Source organism: Cavia porcellus, unplaced genomic scaffold (assembly GCF_034190915.1).
Source record: "Cavia porcellus strain 051 isolate PalLab524CR breed Dunkin Hartley unplaced genomic scaffold, mCavPor4.1 scaffold_28, whole genome shotgun sequence".
Lineage (NCBI taxonomy): Eukaryota > Metazoa > Chordata > Mammalia > Rodentia > Caviidae > Cavia > Cavia porcellus.
In genome coordinates this window covers 52586007-52608962 of record NW_026947511.1, presented here as the reverse complement: position 1 = coordinate 52608962, position 22956 = coordinate 52586007, and the positions used below count along the sequence as shown (strand labels likewise).

The 22956-nt window shown below is 54.5% G+C and overlaps 1 protein-coding gene across 8 annotated transcripts; it reads right to left on the bottom strand.

Moving 5' to 3' along the window:
- Window positions 1-1703: 1703 nt before the first annotated feature.
- LOC100734574 (tripartite motif-containing protein 26-like) lies at window positions 1704-22940 on the bottom strand. 8 transcript variants are annotated; one of them, XM_063239432.1, is made up of 10 exons: window positions 12179-18263; window positions 11921-12019; window positions 9380-9865; window positions 9113-9208; window positions 7871-8101; window positions 6694-6858; window positions 4601-4623; window positions 4106-4221; window positions 3923-3955; window positions 1704-3584 (listed from the first exon to the last, which is right to left on the bottom strand). In XM_063239432.1, exons 3-10 carry the CDS (start codon window positions 9815-9817, stop codon window positions 2884-2886), a joined length of 1803 nt encoding a protein of 600 aa, XP_063095502.1. In that variant the 5' UTR covers window positions 9818-9865; window positions 11921-12019; window positions 12179-18263; the 3' UTR covers window positions 1704-2883. The 8 variants fall into 8 exon arrangements, with proteins under 8 accessions (XP_063095502.1, XP_063095504.1, XP_063095503.1 ...); XM_063239434.1 differs by having other exon boundaries at window positions 9380-9823; XM_063239433.1 differs by having other exon boundaries at window positions 11921-12014; window positions 12179-12197.
- Between the last annotated feature and the right edge of the window lie 16 nt (window positions 22941-22956).

Here is a 22956-nt window from a genome sequence, read left to right as displayed (position 1 = left end):
AATCGTGCTGCTGTCTGTACACCTAGTTCATAGTTTGTCACTGCAGCACACCACCACTGCATCTGTCACACGGTCCTATGGTAACAAATACCTCGGTCACCTCCGCCAGCCACACTGATGAACACTATTAACTACAGGGTTCTCTTATGAACCTGCGAAAGGGCCTAAGATAAATCCCAAGGATAGGTGGCAGCACCTGCACAAAGAATTTCCTAAGACACCAGCACATTACCTCCAGAATGGTTCCATTTACACCTCCACCAGAGGGCTGTGGAGGTCCCTGGGCCCCCTGCCTTACCCAATGGCACTATACCGAAACCCAAGTCCTATGTATAGTTTTGTTTTTTAAAGTTTGAAGATCATGCAAAAACAAAACTGGAAGCCTGATCACCACACGTGATGTCACCCTCTTGTTTTATTTCCACCTTTTTCTCATTAGCTGAGCATCCCCAGAAACTTCTCACTGGCAGCGCCATGATCCCAGCACTTAGGAGACAGAGGCAGGAAGAGCACCATAACTTTGAGACCAGCTGGGGCTACATAGTGAACTCTGTTTCAAAAATCAAAAACAAACAGAAGAGGAAGAGGAAGAAAGGAGGCAGGAGGAGGAGGAGGAGCCATTGAAGCTGAATACACAGGGCGGGGCATGGCCTGGGCATGGCTGAACTCAGAACAGGGACGCCTCAGGGGGCAGCATAGGCCACAGCTGAGGCCACCTGGAGATGTTCTTCTAGGCTAGTTCTCTTTAATCAGCATCATCTGTTGCTTGGAGGGGTCCCTGAGCCCCTCCCAAGGTCCTGCTCAGCTTTCCTGCGTTTTCCACTCTAACCTTCCTTGTTTGAATACTAAATAAGGGCCGCCAAAGACACTGCCTGCCTCAGCCACCAGAGTTACGAACTCTGCAGAGGGTTCGGGTCCTCCTGGCGCCCTGAAGATCATATTCACAAGAGCCCCGTCACAGGAGATGGAGCAAAGCAGGCACAGGGGGAGGATGTTATTCACAGGAGCCTTTACACAAACTAGCAGACACAGGAGCGTGCTCTTGGCCAAGGCTGGAGCCCAGCGTGGGGCTGAGGTGGTGATGAGGGCGGAGACCAGAGCACCTCCAGACGGCAGATCAGAGCACAGCGCCCTGAACACTGTTAGGAAAAGTGCAGGCAAAGGTGGCAGTCTGCTCACAAAGGATGTTCAGGGTTTAAGGAATGAAACAGAAGTGCTTCATAATAAGCACCACAGAAATAGTTGACCATATATAATCATTAAAAAATTAAAAAGGGGGAAAATTTGGGCCTCCAGATGGGAAAGAGGGAGGACATACACTTGCTACTAGTAGTCTTAGAGGTAGTTTTGTGTAACTCTCCCTTTTCTATCCTTAAGGATTAAAAGTTTAAAAAATCAGCACACGTCTGGTGTGCTAGGGGGCAGGAGGAAATGCCTGTGGATGACACTCCCTGTGGCCAGTGCCATCTGAGAAGCCTGCGACTCCAGCCGCTGCCACCTCCATCCTCCTCTAGGAAGGCACCTGCTCCGGGCACTGAGCCGCTCAGGGAGGATCTCCTCTGGAGCTTCCAGAAAGAGGACATAGAGGACAGAATGTGGCCAGAGTCCTAGGCACCAAAACCACTGGACTCTCATGAACTCTCTGAAGCCACACGGAACTTGGGTAATGTCTGAGCTGTAATGAAAAATACACTCCCAGATCATTCATTCAACAAGTCTTTATTGAGCAAATGCTCTGTGATCAGCACTGTGCCAGGTGCCATGGAGAATACAGGTGTTAAGAGCTGGCATCAGCCCTCCAGGAGCTTAGCAAACCAGAGGCAGAAATGAGATGGGGGTGCGACTCAGGCAGCAGACCTGTGGCTGGGAGGCCACAAGACCCACAGTGCCTGGTGAGGAAGATTCGAACGTGCGGAGGGAGGGCTGGCGGAGCACCTGGAACAGGTCAGGGTGAAGACTAGGGATCGCTTTGGCTAAACTGTGGAATGTGTGTTAAACTGGGGGTGCTAGGGGGTCCCTGAAAAAAGATGGGGGCTTTAGTGGGGTTTGCACACACTTCAGTGCCAGACTGGAAGGAGGGTGGGGGTGGACTCCACTGCCTCCCCCTCCCAGGAAGTGAGCCTGAGCCCTGAGGCAGGAAAGGCCCTGTGGAGGTGGCTCTGTGCCCCTGGTGTCTGCCCTGGCTTTCAGATGGTGGAGAGCCAGATGTTCTGGACCCCTCTGAAAACCCCCAACACAAGGACCCATCTGCGGGGGAACTTATCTCTCATGGACTAAGGCTCTCATCCCACACGTGGTCCAGGGTCTCCATGGAGAAAGATGGCTCCAGGGAGTCGCCAGCGACAGAACCAAGCTGCTGGGCCTCACGGCCTCCAGTGCCCCTGGGCCTGAGTGGATCTCAGTTCAGTGTATTTCCACATCTTATGGACCTTTAACTTCAAACTGGGGTGGGGACAGGTGTGCTCTAAATGCCAGGGCCGGTGGGCAGCAGAGAACTCGGAACTGGAGAAGCCACAGGGATTGAAGACGTCGAAGTGGTCTCAGGTGCCATTGATGTCCTTCCCAGGGCAGCCAGCACAGGTACCACACTGGTGCAGAAAACGCTGCCTCAGCCCCTCACCCCACACAGAGCTCACAGTGGGGTTCAGAGTGGCTGGAAAGGAAAGAAGGGTCCTCACGGACTTCCAGGTCAAGAGGTCTACAGGAGACCAGCAGCGGGAGAGAGCAGCTGACTAGAGCAGTGCCGAGGACCAGCAGGGTTCAGGGCCGCCACAGTGCGGAGCAGGGGCAGTGGACTCGGTCTGTCTTCTTGCCCCGCCGCTCTGTCAGGGCACCCTCCTGCCAAGGTCCAGGTCTCCAGGGAGATGCAGCCTGTGGCTGGGCTCAGGGTCTCAGCAGGAGGCGTGTTCCCGGCCACCGGAGCCACAGGAAGGGGAGCAGGCGCCCCGTGAAGGTGGCGGTGAAGGTGTAGATAAGTTCCTGTGACTCTGCATTGGTGAATGTCACAGTGCCGCCCTCATAATCCAGGGCGATGCCCACTTTCCGGGGCCGCGGTACAGACAGGAGCTCCGTCTCGGGGCTGGTGTTGGCCCAGATGCTGGAGGAGGAGAGGCGCAGTGCCCACACCCCATCCTCTGGCCGCAGCAGGAGGTCACCCTTCCTCTTCACAGAGTCTCTGGCCACCCCCACCATGCAGCTGTCCAGCGCTTCCTCTTCCTCCTCCTCCTCCTCATCCCCCAGTGACTCCTCATCCTCATCCGTTTCCCAGTCATCATAGCCATTCCCATAGCTGGCCTCCTCCTCTTCCTCCTCCTCCCCCTCCTCTTCCTCATCCCCCTCCTCCTCCTCTTCCTCCTCCTCCTCCTCCTCCTCCTCCTCCTCGGACCAGCCCTCCCTCTCCACCTCTACCTCCCAGTACACTTTGCCCCAGGTGAAGCCCTTGCTGCCCAGCACGGCTGGCTCATGGTCGAACTTCTGGGGGTGCAGGGAGGCACTTTGGGACAGGCTGCTGTAGGTCACGCTTGTCCAGTCCTCTGACAGCTGCAGGTACCCACTGGCGGACTTCGGGTCCAAGGTGACGCTGACTGCAGGGACGAGAGAAGCAGCCAGGGTCAGGGTGGGCCAGAGAGCAGCCACCAGTCTCCTCACGTGCTCTGCAGGCTGGTAAGCTGCATAGGGCTGTGGCCCACACGCAGGTCTACAGAGCAGTGTCTCCTGGAGGACACAGAGCACGGCCTGGGTAGAGGCGGGAAGCTCAGCTATGGAAGGGACCAGCAAGCAGGGGGCAGGGAGAGCCTGGCCCCCTACAGAAGTGTGTGTGTGGGGGGGGGCTACAGCCCTGGTGCAGAAGAGAGGGAGCTTGGAGAGCTTCCGGGCGGAGTCTGCTCTCTGAGTCAGATCCAGGACTGCCCAGCACACTCACCCGTCTTGTATTCCAAGTCTCTCAGCAGTTTTCCTGGGGAGGAAAGAGGGCAGTGATGACCTTCCAGCCGATCCTTACTGAAGACATCGTCCGGACCAGGCACCACCCAACTCCAGGGAGCCTGGGAAGGGAGCTCAGAGAGCAGAGCACAGCAGCCAGTGCCCACGCCCTGCAGACCCTTACCCTGGAACTCCCTCAGGCCTCGCTGCAGGGAGAGGACTTTATCTGAGAATTCTCCAGTCTTTCTTTTAACCATGTGAGGGATGGGTTTCCCAAGCCAGAACTTCTTCCGTGGATACCTGAGGAGAAGACAGAGACGCCAGCCGGTCACGTGGCTCCTCTCATTTCCCTCCTACTCTCTGTGACTGTGGTGGAGGAGGCAGGAAGGGCTTGATCACCTCCCATCAGGAGGCAGAAAAGTGGGCCTAAAGACAACAAGGCTGAGCCGTCCTCCTCCCCGGAGTGCTTCTGTCTCCCCTGTCAGGTTTCTACCCACAAACCCCGCCTCAGACAGGACAGCAGCCCAGGACCTGGGATCACAGAGTGCAGGCCATGCGCCTGCTTCCCGGAAGCCGTCAGGAAGCTCAAGGACTCGGGGACCTTGTTCACGCACGTGATCATGGTGCAGGAAGAGCCGAGGGGTCCAGGACACATACACTGCAGAGAGGAAACGCTCACCTGTTCACGAAGTTTCTGGTGTCCTGGAAGGAAGAGAACATGGCATCAACACGAACCGAGCAGGGCTGCACTCACAGCGACGTGCTCCAGAGGCAGGGATGGCGTCAGCAGAGCACAGGGCGCCCCTGCCTCAGGGAGCTGACCTTCCAAGGGGCAACGGGCAGAACCACCAGAAAGCAAGCAAATTCACAGCGACAGCAGCCACGGGTACAGAAATGACAGGGCCAGAATCTCCAAGCAGACAGTAGAGCCAAGGCTTGGAGGAGGGGAAAGCACCGGCCAGTGAGCCTGGCAGAAGGAGGGGAAAGGGCACGGAGAGGGAGGAAGCCAGGTGAGGCAGGGCTGGGCATGGGGCAGGACTCTGAATCCTGTCCCAAGCAAGGGTTACACTCAGGGAACAGACCCTGCGATCAGCCTCATGTGAGGCCTGGACAGTCAGTCGTGTGCCCTCCAGGACCCGTACTCTCGCCCTCAAGGACAGAAACCCTGCAGGGAGAGCCTGGCGCTCGGCCACCCTGGACCACACTGCCTGGAATGGGGTGCAAAAGAAAGTAACGACCATGATTTCTTGGTCTTGTCAGACAGGAAAGAAATACAAAGGAAAGAGAAGGAAAGGGAAGAAGAGAGAAGGAAGGAAAAAGTTGCTTTCTGGTTCTTTTTTATCCCCAGCTGAATGCTAGACGTGGGCTGATGACCTGGCCATGAGCCCACACTGAGGGTCACACCCTGGATGCTGGTGGACAATCCAATGAGGTACCCCAGCTCTATGGGACCTTGCAGACCTCCTTGACCCTCTGCCCCGAACTGTACTGAGACATGGATAGGACCTGAGCTACCCCACCCCGTGTGACCTGGCGTGTGACAGCGGGGAGGGAGGTCACTGCTGTGGGCCAGGGAGACGAAGACGCCTGAGCCAGGTGGGGCAGCAGTGGGAAGTGCGCATCCCAGGAACGGTCCAGAGACAGATGTTCTGGACAGCCGGAGTGGTCGAGGATGCCCAAGGCTAGGGAACAGCTTGAACAGGAAGGACAATGTGCTGGCCACGTGAGGGCCATGTGGCGGGGAAGGTGGGAAAGGGGTTCTCCTGAGGCGCTGCTTAGACCCCCCTACCCTGTGAGCCTAAGGCTGCCACGGTACTGTTGTAGTTTTGCCTTCCTTTTACTCATTCTGAAAATCTCCTCCTCTGTATCAGGCACTGATGGAGAAGCTTGGAAGAGGGCAGTAAACAAAGAAAGAGATGCAAAGCCCTAGCTGGGTAGTGTGGACATCTCGGCAGGGATGCAGAGACCAAACAATCATCATAACAAACACCAAACCGAGTCAACAAGTGCAGGACAGAGAAGAGCGAAGGGGTGGGCGGAGGGCAGGCGACCTCCGGGGGAGACGGAGGCCTGGGAAACCAAAGGGATGGCCAAGCTCTATGTGCAAGGACTGTTCCGGAGGTCTAGGAGCCCCAACTACCGGACTTTCTCCCCAGAAGGCGAGACAAGGCAGAGATTTGGCTACGTCCTGCCCCCACGATGAAGCACCTGCCCACAGGCTGGCTGTGGAGGTACAGCAAGTCTTCCTAGGCCGTCCCAGCACAGCTGTGACCCGGGAGTTTCTGGGGAGAGCACGTCACCTAGGGTCAAGGGCTGTGAGAGGTGGAGACCAGGTCCCGACGGAGGAAGGTGCAGGAGGGCTGGCGCCCAGCAGGCTCCAGGGGCAGCAGTGCCCCAGGCCTGGACCCTTTCTCACCCAACACCTGTCTTGGGGGCCTGGGACTGATTATGAATGGAGATCGCTCAGGAGGGCGCCCCAGGTGGAGAAGGCCACGGAGGGGGCATACTCCTGCCACCCTCACGGCCCAGCCATCCCCCACCAGCATTTCTTCTGGCTCCCAGCCCTCCCAGAGGGGTCCCTGTCCTATCCATCCCGTGTCAAAGGTGCTGCTCACACAGCCTTCTGCTTCTCCCTCTCTCCTTTTCTCTCAGATTTTTGGGCTCTATTTTGGGGCTCCTCTTGCTGTTCCTTGACAGCCAAATATTAACAACTATGGAGTTAGCTGCCCAGCTTGTCACTAAATCAAATCCAAAGAGTCACAAAACACCCACCAGCCCTGGCGCTTCCCATGCCAGTTTTATCTGGGCAGAGACTTCTTCTCTCCCTTCCCGCAGGCACTGCCACCTCCTCCACTCCTTCAGGCAGCCCACCGCCCCCAGCCAGGGGCCTCTCTTCCTCAGAGATGCACAACTGTGCGCCCCCATGGCGGCATCTCCCTGAAGGGGAGGAGAACGGCTGCGAGGGAGAGGCGGCGGGGACCCAGGCAGAGTCAGAGAGGGGCAATCCCAGGAAACAGAATGACAGCCGGGGAAAAGGACGGGGCCAGAGACAGGTAAGACAAAACGAGAGGAAAGGAGAACAAAAGAGCCTGGAAGCTGGACACCTGGGTTCAAATCCTTCCTCCACCCACTCTGACCCACACCTGGGACAGGTCCCTCCTGCCCTCTGACCTCAGCCACCTCACATGTCCACAGTGCTCGTCCCCACAGGCCGGGCAAGTTGCCATCTGCCTCTGCTCTCCTGGCCCTCACTGTGCCCCACCACTGGCCGGGGACCTGACTTTCCTAAAGATGCTAGTGGCTTCGCTGCTGACCACAGGTGTAACCATCCCGAAACACATGCATGGGTGAGACCATCCCTCTCCTGCTTGTTGGGATGGAGTCAGAGCCCCTGCCTTCTACAGGCGGCTGAGCCTGGTTCAGTGGTGACAGGAGGAGGCCACACCTGACAGCCAGCCCTTTGCATCACAGCTGCCTCGTCCGGGGAGCACTCCAGGTGCCCACCTCTCTCTACCCCATACTCTGGGGATTAAATCCATGGTCCCAGAGAAAACCCCACCATTTCTGTCTCCCTCATCTACAGACACTGAGTCTGCACAGTTCACGCTGCCCACCCCAGCCATGACACCTGTCTCCATCCCCAGAACTGCAGGACACTTCCGCAAGCAGGTCTCTGCCCACCAGCAGTGAGCTGTTCCCAGGAGGGTGCTTGGGGAGCGATGAGGACAGAGGACAGCGGCTCCCACCCATCTCCACAGCACTCTGCAATTTCTGGGCACTTAAGGTCGACAACTTAATGTCTGAAGCAACAGTCACTCATCTCCCTTCATGGTCACGTAACCTTGGTGAGGGGAGGAGGATCAGCACACACTTCAGATGGCCAAGCTCACAGGACCCAGGGCAGCTGAGTGGGCCAACTAGCCCTCACCTCCTGAGCAAGGCCTCTCACCTGTATGAGCTCCACGGCTGGCTGCTGGGCCTTGCCCTCCAGCTCAGAGATGGCCAGAGCCAGCCGGGCTAGCTCCCCGGCGGCCCGAGTCTTGAACTTCTCCCTGCCCTCCATGAGTAGCTGCTCCAGGATGGCCAGCTGGTCCAGCAGATGCTGCTCCCGCTTCTTCAGGAACTGGTGGCCCTGCATGAATTCTGCCACGATGCACTGCCTCTGCTCCTGCAGCTTTGCCTGCAAGGGCCAGGAAGAGATGGGTAGTGCTTTCTGGACTCAGAGTAGGGGACACACTGCCTGGCCCTTTCTCGTAAGTTCTACAGCCTGTGAGGTAGGAGACACCATCAGGCGATCCATGTCATCTTCTTCTCCAAGAGGCTGCGAGTGGTGAGTCAGCCCAGTTCCTGCCCTCCTGATACCAGAACCAAAGGCCTGGCTGCTCAGCGCTGTATGCCTGAGGTAACCTAGAGAGCAGTCCCTGGGAGGAGTGCTAGGAGCCCCTCACGAGCCAACACACCCTTCCCTGCTGGATAGAGCCTCCGGTGCTGCCTTTCCCAGGAAGCTCTGCCTATTACTTCTCAGCCTTTGGCTAAGGTCAAGAGTGGTGTCCGTTCCTGTCAGGAAGCTTTCTTGATTAATGTCATCCCAGTGCGGACCGAGCCTGCTGTTCCGACCTTGAGTGTATGTGTAAAGTATCCATGCGCACCGTCTGTTTCTGCCACTCAGGACTGTAGCCTGTCTTCTTCCTGAACCTGGAACGTGTGTGCACAGGGACAGGTCCTTTCCCGCCTCCACCTCCCCAAGTCCAAGCAGCTGCACCACAGGCCCATGCTGCTCCTGGAGCTCGGGCTGTTTCTGGCACTACTCTCTCCCCATAGCCGGCTCCCTCCTACCAAATCCTCGGCCCTCCCTCCGCGCTCAGGAAAGCACTCTCTCCCACCCTGAATGGGAGCGTGGAGCCAGGCCTTCCTCAGCTCCAGGCGGGAAAGCCACAGCAGTCAGACTTGGGCCCTGATGCTGAGGTGAGTTCCAGAGGAAGGAAGGGACCTGGCCGACCGTGGGACTCATGCCCAGCTGCTGGGAAACAGGCCCAAAGCCCGAAGCACACGGCTGGTTCACACAGGCACAGCTGGGCCTAAAGCCCAGAGTACTGGCTGCCAAGCCAACACCTCCCAAGCCAGTGGCCCCTGACTCCACAGCACCCCTGCCCGCACGGGTGGAATGCTCAGCTTCCTCAGGGGCACTTACCAGTGCAGCCAGGATGTCAGTCTGTCCCTTCACCTGAAAGCCCTGGATTTTGTCTCTGTCCCTCCTTAGGACACTCAGGTGGTTCAGGATCTTTTCCTGGGGAAAAACAAGTGGTGGACAGATGCATGCCCTGGACCAGGGGGGCAGGAGGACGAAGGCCAGGTCCTTGGCCAGGAAAAGCCCTTTGGGGGCTGAGCCAGGCCTCCCCCAGGGGAGATCACAGGACCGGCTGCCCCAGGTGGACGCAGGCAGCCCTCGCCAGCTTACCCTGTGGGGCTGGGCGGCCTTCTCCACCAGCACAGCTGCATGTGACCGGTGCTCCCGCGACTCCCGGCACATCACGCACAGCAGCTTGCTGTCATCCTCGCAGTAGTAGTGCAGCTTCTCCTGGTGCCGCTCACACAGCCTGGGGTCCCGCGGCTCCTGGGCCATGTCTCCCAGCTGCCGGGCCTTGTTCACCTTCAGCCTCTCGATGTTCTCCACCAGGCTGGCCAGCTGCCACACGGGCCGGATGTTCTCCTTCTTGAAGGGCTTCTTGCAGAGCGGGCAGACTGGGCGGCCCCCCGAAATGGGGCGCACATCGGCGGTACAGCAGCGGCAGAACACGTGGCCACAGTCAATGGTCACGGGGTCCCGCAGGTAGTCAAGGCAGATGGAGCAGGTCACCTCCTCCTCCAGACTTCGCAGCGGGGCTGATGTGGCCATTGTACCCTGGGTCAGTGGAGTCTCTGTTAACCGGTGGGGCTTCTCCTCCTTGGAGAGCAGACACACAGTCAAGGGCAGGGCAGGCAAAGCTGAGTGCCAGCTCCAGCACCCAGTCAGATCGAGAGCCACGCAGGAGCAGGCAGAGAGCACCCTCCCAACCTGGCCCAGTGGGGAAGAGCAAGGCTACTGCCTCCAGCCTGCACCCTGCTGCTAAGAAAGCAGGCCCACCTCAAGGCTCCCTGCCTGTCTGCCACACATTGCTCTGATGGAGACTGTAACTGAAGGGTCACCCATTGTCTGCTGCAGGACAGGGGTAATGGGTGCATGAATCCATAGCACCCTGCATGGAGCTCCCTCTCAGCCATGCCGCGCACAAGCTGCAGACCCACCCTGTAGTCTCGGTTTGTGCCTCTAGGTCTCGGCTGTGAAGGACTAAGACAGAAGTGGTCAATCTCTGCTGTCACAGCTGGCTATTTGTTATCATGGAAAACTCTAAGGGGTTCACCAGCACAGGCCTAACAGCACCGAGGCTCCCTCCTGAAGCTCAGGAGGCACCAGGAGGCACCGGGGGCTGAGTGCTATCTCCTGGGAGGCTCCCTGGGCTGCCCTGTGGTTGGGCTCAGCTCACCTTCCCAGGAAGCTGGACCGGTACCCACCCGCAGCTGTCAGCAGGACACAGCCTGGCCATGCTGGATTCCTTTTCACCTGCAACTCCACCATCGCGCTGGCCTACCAAGGGAGGACCGTGACTGCTGAGCTCTGAGGGAAAGCCTCAGGCACCCACGGGTGCTGTGCTGCAGCCAACACGCTGAATCAGTCCCACAAAGGGCTCTGCTCCTGTTACCTTTTACAGCCTGGGCCACTTCTGGTCTGAGGTTACAAGGATCAGCACAGCTGACCTAAAAGCTGCGACAACTGCAGTCAACTCAGTATTCTGAGCCTCCGCTTACCCATGCATAAAAGGGGGAGAACGACATTTACCTTCAAGGTTTCTAGATGGGATACGTGAAGGAATTATGCTGGAAACTAAGCATAAGCGTGCTACACAGAAGGAAGTCTAAGAAAAACGCAGACTCTTTGTTCCCAAATCCAGTGAGTACTTAAATCACAAAAATAGGTGAAACTGACAGTGGCAGAGAGTGAGCAGTGCCAGTGTCACAGTAAACACCAGCCTGGCTGGGACAGGCAGGGCCGGGTTCTGCTGTGGCTCCACAGAGGTAAAGACAGCAGTCGCTGGGACACCGCCAGCAGGGCACTCGGGCAGCTGTGAGGCCAAGACGCAACAGCGGGGAACATGGGCAAATCACTGCCACTTCTGGTGCGCACAGTGAGTCCCTCCTGCCTCAAGGCAGTGGCCTGCGCGACAGCAGCAGCACTCATGGGACAGAGATGAAATGCCCAGGGTACAGGACCTGAAGAGGAACTAAACGTCTATTCCCTGCCACTCAAATTCAATAGGACATTAAAAGTGTTTTATCTGAGCTGGGTGTGGTGGCTCACACTTGTAACCCCAGCACTGGGGAGGCTGAGGCAGGAGGATCACTATGAATTCAAGTTTATCCTGGGCTACAGAGCGAGTTCAAGCCAGCCTGGAATACACAGTGACATCCTGTCTCAAAACAAAACAAAACAAAACAAAACAAAACTGCTTTATCAAGTGAAAATATTACATGTATGTAAGGGATTATTGCACCACTGGACTGGTAATAAAGTCCACGTAGCAGCTCAGGTCTTCATAGCCCTTCATTCCGGCACATACATGTGATTTCAAGAATGTAAATGCGTATAGGAAAAACATGCATTTACAGAGCTCAAATGGAGGGTGAGCTGAGATCAACATCAAGTCCCTGGAGTGCTGCAAGGCTGGTGGAAATGACAGAGGTGGCTGGGGCCACAGCACGGTTTTACTTCTGCGGTTACACAGCTGCCCTGCACCCCTTCAGCTGCAAAGGACAAGGCAAGGGGTTTGAAAAGCGAAGGAGGGGTACCGGATGATGCTTTTTACACTACGCTATATGGCCTTGCAGTTTAAAGCTGGGTTGTTTTACTGCTGGAGAACAAAAACTGTTTTCTTTGAGGGTGGGAATTCATTTTGCAACTTACTGGACGAATGCAGAGCTATGAAGAGCTCAGCTGGAGTTCCCTTCCACATAAGATATGGTAAGAGATGCCGCTGTGATCTGACCTTAGCCTAGGCCTGGGCTTGAAAACAAAACAGAAGGAGAAAAAGCCAGCACTTTGCCGCTGACAGTGTAACCTAAGGATGCCCCATGAAGTAAGAGGGTGGGGGATACAGGATGGGCCCTATGGGGCCAAAGGAACAGCACCACCCATCCCTTCCCAATGTGCTGGTCACTCTACCTGCGGGACCATGCCACCACTGCGTCACCCACAGATGGCAAATTGGCACCTGCTCCCGAAGAGGCACCCCATGAACCGCACCTTACCTGCAAAAATGTTCGACTTGAAGGAATCTAATCAAACATTTCGATTTAACTCAGCTTACAGAAATACAAAGTCTGAGAGTTATCATATTCTAAAGGAGCACGGAAGTTGTTACCACAGAGAAACTGATGACAGAAGAGTCAAACCGTACAAGGAGAACAATAGGGAAGTCCAGAGTGTGGAAATTCCACACAAAAACTTGTCTGGTCTTTTAAACAAATCAATGTCATAAAAGAAAAATAACCAAATACAAAAGATAAACTCTGGCTAAACCCTAGCTTTTAAAAAAGCTGTAAAAATTGTTTGGGGCCTACTATGAAAAATTTTAAAACAGGATGGGCATTAGATCATATTAAGAAGTATTTTCTTGGGGCTGGGGATTTAGCTCAGTGGCATAAGCACCTGCCTTGCAAACAAGCGGTCGTGAGTTCGATCCCCGATACTGATTAAAAAATAAAAATAGAAGCACCTGAGAGTCTGCTCTGAGGAGGCCACGAACCAGCAGTGCCTTCTGCCATGGCCCATCCAGTCCATCATCAGGTCAGACAGACTCCGCTTGGTCGCTTTCCAGCCTCACGGTGGCACTGCTGAGTACACGCAGACAAGACCCAGCAGGGACATGCAGGCACTGACAGCCCAGGGTCTCCCTCCGGCTCTGACACCCAGCAGCCCGCTGACCAGCCACTTGGACAGGCATCAGCCCCGTATTCCTCCTGTTGTTTCGTGCCCATGGTACTTGGCAGGGCTAAGCAACTTGCCCAGCAGCACGTGGCTGGGACTCGGGCCTGGCCCACTCTTTCTGGCCGAGCATAGGCAGAACGATCCACACTGGCACCCTGGTCAGCACACTGGGATGACGGCTCCCACGGCAAGCTGAGCGCTGCTGACAAGGGCAAACGGGCGAGTGTTCTGCTGACACTAGCCGGACTCACCTGGCCTTGGGGGTCACACTAAGTGATCTTAAGGACCAGCACTTTTCCTTGCAAGAAAGCAAACGGGAGGAGCAGGGCTGAGTGCAAGACAAGGGCAAACAGGAGAGCTTCTCGCTCTCCCTATCCCTCTCCTGTGAGATTCAGCAAATCCACCCTCTCCAGATGGACCCGCCACTCCTCACTCCCAATGAGCCTGCCCTTTCCCGTCACTTCTGCCTTCCGCGTTCTGAGATTCTTCACCACTATCCCTTCACTCCTGGCTGGGCACACAGAAGCCACAGATACAACATCAGTGTCAGAAAATTCCCAGCAAAGCCCCCAGTCCCTTTACTCTAGGGAGAGTTCTCAACCCCAAAGGGGCACCGTGCACCAGGAACCACCCTGTACCTCAAGTCACATGGCCCCAGTTTGGGCATGTGATTCTCCTGCCTCTTCAGGAAGCCGAGAGCTAGCTGGCGGTGACCCCGCAGAAGCAGGAAGACGCCCCAAGGATGAGGGCCCCTGAGGGTGAGGCCTGCTATGTCCTCACAGGCAGAACCAGGCTACTCCCCACCTTTCCCTGAGTTCCACTTCCCTGCAATTGCTTCTGCCCTCAAGTCGAGCATCTCCCACGCTCCGGGGCCTAGGGGCCTAATCAACACCTGGCAGCAGATCCGCAGGAGGTGGCAGTGCACAGGCAGGCACAACTCCCCGCTGTGAAAATCACAGAGCTGCTGTGACATCTCACCTTGTGGGTCACACTGCATGCCTCACCTCCACCTGCCCAGGCCCAGTCCTGATGGCAAAGGGTCTGAGCCCTGGCCTTCTGCCTCTCCGGCTGACTTCTGACCCGGAGGGGCTATTCTCCCTCCATATTCTTCTGTTTGGATTTTTCAGACAGGGTCTCACCATGTAGTTCAGGCTGGCCTTGAACTATGTAACCTGGGCTGACCTCAAACTTGGCACCAATCCTCCTGCCTCAGCCTCCTTGGAGCTGGGATTACAGGCATGCTTCTCCATGGTCTGGGCTTGGCCCATACCCCCACTACCTAGCACTTTGTTTCCTGCCCCCTCTCCTCAGGCTCCTGCATGTCATCAGAGGTGGCCCAAGAGACCAGGAGTCCCAGTTATTGACTCCCAGGTGTCAACTGTGAGGCAAGTGGAAGGGCCTGGATTGGCAGCCAGGCTTCCCAGCTCCCAGTTCAAGGCTCGCAGGGTTACTCCAGATGCTTCTCAGCATGCCCTGGGCTCCAGAGCCCCTTTTTCCTGCAAACTCAATGCAGAGTTGAGGTTCATGTCATTGGGAACCCTGTTTAAGGGTTCTTGGGTCCCACATTAGTAAGGTCCATTTCCTAATCTGAATACATAAACTCTCCCAGAAGCAAAAGTGACTCTAACTCTAAACCTGGAGAGGACAGAAAGCAAGTGTAAGAGGAATGACTGCCTCTTCCTGCCACAGCCTGAGGAGACCCCAAGACTGGGCGGACAACACCTTTCTGCGGTCACCAGAGTGTTCCTGTCTCGCATGAACCAAGCACTACTGCTGCTCTAAAGGCCATGCAGGCTGCGCACACTCAGGGATGGCTAGGGCCAGCTCTGAGCAGTGGAAATTCCCGCAGGTTCGGAAGCCTGTACTTGCTGGGAGCAGGTAAGATAAGGTTTTACAGTGCCTTCCCTGTGGCTGCCCTGCCAAGCTGCCTTGCCCTGCAAGAAAACTGGGAGTTCTCTGTTTCTGCTTTAGCGATGTCTACTGTAGTGTCACACACCCAGTCCCCTTCCCTGAAACATCTCAGAGTCACGTGGTGCTCCCCACCTGCAAACTCAGGGAAGAGTCCTTCCACATGTGGCAGGCAGTCTGAAGCCTAATGACAGGGAAGAATTGCCCAGACCAACCACGTCAGAACTTTCAGGGGAGGCCCAGGCTTCGGTATTTAACAGACCCCAAAGCCTCCCCAGGGATTCCAACATGGAGGCAGCGCTGGGAATCCCCACCTGAGCCCCCTCACTGCCAGCTTGCACTGGGGCCCTGTCAGGTGCACGGGCAGAGCTGGGGCTGTGCCCCTGCTAACCAGTGGCTCCTTCTGTGCTCCGCATCACCCTGCACCTTGGTGCCACTGAGGGGTGGGAGGGAAGGTCACAGGCAGAGGGATTGAGGCCAATGAGGAGCAGAGAGGCTGTAAGCTGGGAATCGACAGAGGGATGGGGTGAGGGGGTGCGCAGGCCTGAGCGAGGGATGAGTGGACTGCTGCACTCAGGCAGGCAGGAACAGGACCATGGGCTTTGTGAAGAATTCTGCGTTATCCTAACAGTCCAGGAAGCTGGGAGGATTTAAGCAAGAGGGAGCCACATTTCACTCACTATTTACTGGGTGTCTACCACATGCCAGGTACTGAGGTTACAGCAGGGAGCAAAAATGGCAAAGCCCCTGCCTCCAAAGCTTGCAGCTGGCATTGTACGTGAAAAGTTCTTCAGAAGCCGTGGTCAGATCCGGCAGTGGGGACCCTGAATCCTCCTCTCCTTTGTACCGCATGCTCCAACTACCCTGGCCTTGTCTCTCAAACACAGCCCACCACAATTAAGGTGCCTGTGTGTGCCTTTACCTAGCTAAAACCTCTCGATGGCTTTCTGGTGCCCCAAGGTGAAGTCAAAATCCCTGTCCAAGATGATCCAGGTCCAGCCGGGGGCTCCCGGCTTCTGCCACTCCACATCTCCAACCTGACCTCAACGCAAGCCAAATCAAACCCCTCTCCATACCCTGAGGTACTGCACTCTTCCCTGCCGGAGCCCTTGGACAAGGCCATCCCCTCTCCAGGACACCGACCCCTCCCCTAGCAAGAGGTTTTTCAGAGCAAGTGCCCACAGCGTGAATGCAGCCTGCCCTGCACCAACGCTGACTCTGCACCTGTGTTGGTCCAGGGCACTGGCTGGAGCACTGGCTGGAGCAGCGGCACAGCACAGCGCAGCGGGCAGAAAGGCATGCACCGAGTGTCACTGGGGGAGCCTCCAGCCCACGCTCCCTCTCCTTACACTGCCTGTGACAGCGGGAACGGGGGTGGCACAATGTAAGGCACGAAGTCAGACATCAGGGAGCCTGAGGGGCAAAGGTCCAAACAGCACACACCGTGGGTCAGGAAAGGCAGCCGGCAATGTAGAACACATCCATGATCATTCGTTAGGTCTCACACATTAGGTCACGCTCCACAGAGCACAGACGTTTTATGGTTACACGCTGCACACATTTCTTCTGATACCTGGTCATCAAGCTCCCAACCCGGACACATAGCAAGGGTGCCAGGAGGAGAAGGTCTGTACACACACACACACACACACACACACACACACACACACCTGGCCTTGAGCTGTGAAGAACTGACCTTTTGTAAATGTCTTACATGATTAACGCCTTTGAGGAAACATAGACTGTCTACAAGCACAGGAAGACATTTTGCACTTCCAGAGTAACGTCTAAGTAAAATGTTGATAACATCATCATTTCAGTTCCCTGGACCCTAGGAGTAACTTTTGTGTGCCTAAAAAGGTGTTCAAACTCCCACCTGAGCGGATGCCTCTGTGGCACTGCTGTGTCCCCAGGTAAAGGCGTAAGTCTCTGTGTCTACTTTACAGTAAACTCCACCCTGAGTTCCACATGGCCTGTGTGTGCGGACTGAACCACTTCACTCAGCAAGGCACAAAGAACCCAGAACCACAGGAGTGAGGAGCGCTGTGTGCTCCACCAAGACCCGGCGTACCGGGGCAGCATCCGTGTCAGGTCAAGGTCCTGTGAGATTTGGTCCCGGGAAAGCACAGAAGCAGGAGAGAAGCAAAGGCCCAGCCTGAGAAATGGCTGCAGTGGAATAAACTGTGTGGGTGACAGTCACGCCTTCCTTTGTTTTTTTGTAGAGTTTTGTTTTGGTTTTCGGTGCAGCCACGCTCAGAACAGACCTGTGCGGTGCTGCAATGGGTGCTGGCATCACCGAAAGTGTCACTGACCCAGCACCACACATCACAGGCAGGAGCTCCACCGTGGAGCTGGCTCCTCCACTCCCTTCCCTTTGCTTCAGTTCAGGCCTAGCGATGTAGCCGTTAGTTCATGTTCCTGGCTTTTAGCCCCAGGTGAATATGATCCCGGAAGGAGGAGGGATTAACACCCTGTTAATGAGGTTTATGTGATTGTTATAAAAAAATCTGAAGTCTCTAACATCCCTACTCAAAACCATCTAACAGACCAGGACAAGTGACACAAGTGTCTGCCTGACAAGTGCAAGGTTCTGAGTTCGATTCCTGATATCAAAACAAAATAAAAACCCCCACCCAACAACAAAGGAACTCCAATTAAAGACATCTTTCCTCAGCAGGTGATTTTAAAACAGCAACAAACCTTTGCTGGCAGGCCCACCCATTCCTCCCCGAGTCCAGACTCATGTTCTCGAAAGGCACCACAGCCTCCTGCTCAGCTCCTGCCTAGAGCTGGAGGCCTTCTAGGGACCTCAGCATTTTACATTCAGTACAGGTGCTCCCCAGCAGGTTCGCAGGTGCTGACCGAGGTAGGGAAAAGACCCCTTGCACAATCCGGACTTCTTGGCTGGGACCTTCTCCATGTTCTCCGACCTCTCAACCTGACTGTGGTTTGTCTCTCAGCAAGCTGGCCCCTGCCACTCCCACCCCGAGCTACACAATCTCCTGTCTTTTCTACATCCATTGTCCTGCATGGCATTTGTGAGCTGATTTTATTCATTTTCACTGGTGCGCTATGATTTTACCAGTTCTTTAATGCTGTCTTCTTTAATGACCATTTGCGTTATTTTCAGGGAGGGTGGTTGCAAAAGCTGCACACTTGTCTGAGCACACGGGAGCATGAATATCTCAACTACAACAGCCCAAGCTAAGGCACCCACTGTAGATCGACACCACTTGTGCTGCCCAGGCCTCACCAACACCTGCTACTGCTTTAAAATTTCTGCGATTTTCTGGACAGGAAATAAAATCTTGTGTGTCTGTGTATATAAAAAGAAAAAGAAACAGCATGAGACAGGTCCAGCAACAAGCCAAAGAATCCCACAGCAGTGAGGGTATTGTGCTCAGGCCTAAGTGTGGTAAATATTTACCTTGGGGGAGGGGAGGCGTCCTCAGTTCCACTCTTCCTGCTTTGGGTTCCTTTCTGGACAGCACAGCTCAGGGTGGAGTTCTTCCTCAGGCTCCAAGTGAATCTCAAGAAACCCATAACACACATGCCTACCCTACCCTATCCTGCTTCAGGTGAGACCCGGCCACCACTGCAGCCAGTCACAAGAAGACCTGCCGAGGGGAGCCCTTACCCTGGAACTTGTGCGGGGCAAGACAGCTACAGCATAATCCTGCTAAGCAGACGGTCGATTTCTTTGAGAATGAACAACCCAGAGATGCAAAGAAAGAAACCAGATTCTACCAGCGTCTTTTCAAACCCTGAATCAGTCTGCACTTTGAAGCTAGCCATACCCTCAGCATCCTGGCTGATACAGCAGAAGATTTCTGGGGGAAAATACTGTGTATAGACAGTGTGTACAAAAGCATCAGCCAGCAGATCTGCACCAAGGCCCTGTGGCAAACACCGACGGGCAGTTCTGTCAGGTTCTCAAGGCTGAACAGTCTGTGGAGCAGAACAGACCCCGAGCCTGCCCTGGGCTGCCAGCCTTCCCCCACAGGTCCTAGGAATTCGGAGAACTCCTTTCGCCCTCACTTGCCTTCTAACCCAAGCTCACAGTGAAGAGTCCCAGGATAAGGCTAAAACATCCGGATTTCCATCTAGCCTCAGCCACTTGCTCTGCAGCTCAAAGCTAGAACTTTGTGGGCTCCAGTGGAGGTGAGGAGACCACAAGGCCACCTCAGGACACCCTTAAAGGTTTGGCAGGTACACCAGCACATTTCACATATAACACAAAGTCACTTCTGTTATTAAAAGCAACCAAAGCAAAATAAACATAGCTGAAATCTTTGGGTCAGAAAAGCACTGGTATTTTCATTCTGATTTTAGCAAACTGGACTTCTGGCCATCAGGAAAAGACCAGTTTAACAAATTTAGCACTTTTTAGATCATATTTGGAGCTGGCTCAACATTTATGGGTTAAGGAGCTGGAGATGGTCTAACCATTCCCACTCATGCTAAGCCAGCAGCTAGAGTTACTATTTTTCATCAAATTTGAGATACCCATGCATGACATCTTCGCACCTCTGAAATGAGGCCGGCAGCACATCACAATTTAACTGGCAATATATATATATATATATATATATATACACACACACACACACACACACACACACACATAAAATAACTGATGACATGTAGGATTTGGTGAGAGTGCTGCCGGGATCATCTTTCTAACACAGAGTTATCATCCCATTATTCTGCATTTGAACTCCTAGACAGCTGGGCATGGTGGCACACACCTGTAATTCCAGCACTCAAGAGGTTGAGGCAGGCGGATCATTGCAAGTTCAAAACCAGCCTGTGCTACAAAGTGAGCTCAAAGCCAGCCTGAACTTCATAGTGAGACCCTGTCTCAAACAAACAAATCAACACTCCTAAGTGAGGCCAAACTGCACAGTGGGGTAATGCAAGGCCCTCTATGATCTGGCTTGAACTTACCCATAAAGCCCCAAATCCTGCCACATCTTGCCTAATACTCCAGCCGCTGTATTACAAGGAAGGCAGCCTCTCTTCACCACCACTCCACCAGGCTCACTCAGCTCTGAAGCTTTGCATAAAAGATGCCCTGAGGCCCGGCCTGGGCCTCCCGGGTCAGCAGCAGCAGCTCTGCACACACTGCAGTTCTGTGACAGCACCAACACATGACCTTGTAGTTGGCATTTTTACCTCTCAATATTTTTACTCATCTTTTCACCCAAGAATGTGAGCCTGGGTCATGCCTGCCTGATCATTTTATCTCCAATATCTGGCCCAAAGTAGGGGTTCTGTAAATGTTTATGAAATCAACATCACCCACCCCTACATTTCCCTTTCTCACTTTACAAATTCGTCTCAGCAACAGGCTCAGAAGGTTTTCCTTATACGCTACTGTCACAAACATCAACCAGGTCTCTCTTGGCCTTCTTACACACATGTGCATGTACACACATTTACACACGGGGGGAGGGGAACATTTCACTTCCAGCAAGGTGGCAAGTTCTAAGCCTGGATGCCAGCCAAAATTAAGCCTTTGTTTAACAAAATCCACATCTTCCCACCTCCAATGTATTTTCTTTCTTTTCTTTTCTTTTTTTGTCTTTTTGAGACAGGGTCTCGCTATGCAGCAGGCTGGCCTTGAGCTTACATTGTAGCCCAGGCTGGTCTGCAACAATCCTCCTGCCTCAGCTTCCCGAATGCTGGGATTACAGGCATGAGCCACCACGCCCGGCTCTCCAATGTATTTTCTATTCTGATCCTGGGGGTATGAGATGAAAGTTACCCCAAGAAGCCTTACCTCAGAGACTCTGAGATCTACAGTCTTTTGTTGTGGGCAGGCACAGTCTAGAGTTCAGCCTGTTACTCTCTTGGGAAGTGACATCTGAGAAATCCTCCACAGCCTCAGTCTCATCTCTTTATTAAGTAACAAGGAGAAATGCTTTGCCCTGTTCACCAAGCTGTTGGAAGTTTAAGAGAGGTCACACAAAAGTGTTTCTTGTGATTCTATTTGGCAGGGGCAGGGGCAGTGTCAAGACACTGTCTCGCTAGGCTTCACAGTGCTCTTGAACTCACTGTGTAGCCCAGGTTGGACTCGAATGTGAAGTGATCCTCATGCCTCAGCCTCATGAGTGCTGGCATTACAGTTTGTATGTCTTAAGTATGTTTTCAAATTCAAAAAGCACTGTTTAGCCAGGAGTGGTGGTGTACATCCATAATCCGGGCACTAGTGAAGCTGAGGCAGGAGGATGGGAAGCTCAAGGCCAGTCAGGGTGCGCTGTGATATGTCCCCAGGGAAGGGGAGCATATGTCCCCGCTCTTCAGATGCAGGGTGCACATGTGTTCTTCCCAAAAATACAGCACACAAAGGAGGAACAAAGTACATAACTACAGTAGAGGGACCTGCGGAACACTCTCAGACAGTTAATCAAAAGCAACAACAGCACGTAATGAATCCTGTTGGCAACAGAAGGCCTTTGCTGTGACGTGATGAATATGCGATCCACTTCTGTGATTTGCTTCCCAGTAACACATATGCTCTGTCTGAGGAAAAAAAACAAATCCCAGTGGGGAGGTACCCTCCTACCACAGCGATCTACACACTGTATCTGGATGGTAAGCATTTCCCAAAGGCCCATACATTAAAAGCCTGCTCCCCAGCTCACAGCTACTGGAACAGGAAATTTGAAGATGCAGGGCTTAGGGCAGGTTAAGAAGCCTTTTAGAGACTGAGTGCCCAGACTGCAACCCAAACCACTTATTATCACCAAGTCCAACAATGCTATTAAACCTGAATACTGAGGCATTAGTTTAGGGGAAAAAAAATACTTATCTGATGCTCAGCTGCTGGGGCAACGTGGCTTACTTGCACACAGAGGGCTCTGTGTGTCCACTTTGAAACACGTGCCATGGGTTCACCACTACTGGCCGGCCACAGAAAGTCTTCCAGTAGCTGAGGACAGGCCCCCAGAAGAGGCTGCGGCTCTGCTCTCCTCCTCTGCCTTACTCCTCAGTAGGGAGGTGAGAGACTTTGCTTTGCCACGTGCATCTACTGTGACATACTGCCTTGCCACAGGCCTGACTTCCCAAACTGCCTGCCAAAATAAACCACTTCTCTTTATAAGTAGATTATCTCAAGCACTTGTTACAGCAAACGAAAGCTAACTTTCTAGTCTTCCTCCAAACTGTCACGGCCATCAAGAGTCTGAGAAAATGCCGCAGCCAAGAGAAGCATGAGAGAAGACAACTAAAGGAATATGGAACAGAAACCGCTCAGGTTAGAAGATCTGAATACACTGGGGTTTGGTCAGTGATTTTTTTTCTTGGAGGCGGGGTCTCAGTACGTACTTCTGGCAGGCTGCAAACTCAGGGCCATCCTCCAGCCTCAGCCTGTCGAGTGCTGGGATTATAGGTGCGTGCCACCACACCCGGCAATTATAATGTACTAAAATTGGCTCCTCGGAGGGGAAAGGTTGCAGTATTTGGGAACTCTGTAAACCTAAAACTTCCAAAACAATCTATCAAGACATACACTGTGATTTTGGAACCATTTTTTAAAAGCCCTACTTTTGGAAGCAGTGATTTTTTTTTTTTTTAAATTGAAGTGCGGGAGACACGCTGAGGTACGACTGGAGCTGCAGTTCCGGAGGGAGGCTCCGGCAGGCGCGGACAGGCGTCACCCTCTCCCCAGAAGCCCAGGGGCTACGGTGCCAAAACCTGGGCACCACTGGGACTTCGGGGCGTTCTCCCATTTACTACACGTCATAGTTACATACTTTTTTCTACGGCCAAATGGGCGGCTAAACCGGGTCACTCTGACTAAATAAATAAAGGGACAGGGCCGAGCGCCCGGCGGCGGCCTCCTCCACCGCTCCGGGTCGCCCGGACACGCGAAGCAGAGCGGCGCGCGCGGAAGGCGGACGGGCCTAACCTGGTTCCGCCCCGGGCCGCGCTCGGTCGCCCAGGGCCGGCCGAGCTTCTCCGACGCCCCACTGACGCCCACTCACCGTCCGAGCCGGCCGCGTCCCCCAGCCCCTAGTCCGGAACCAGCGCACGCGGCCCCGCCCCGCAAGCTCGGGCTCCCGGGTCGGCCGACGGGATTTCTCCGGCCCGCGCCGGGATTG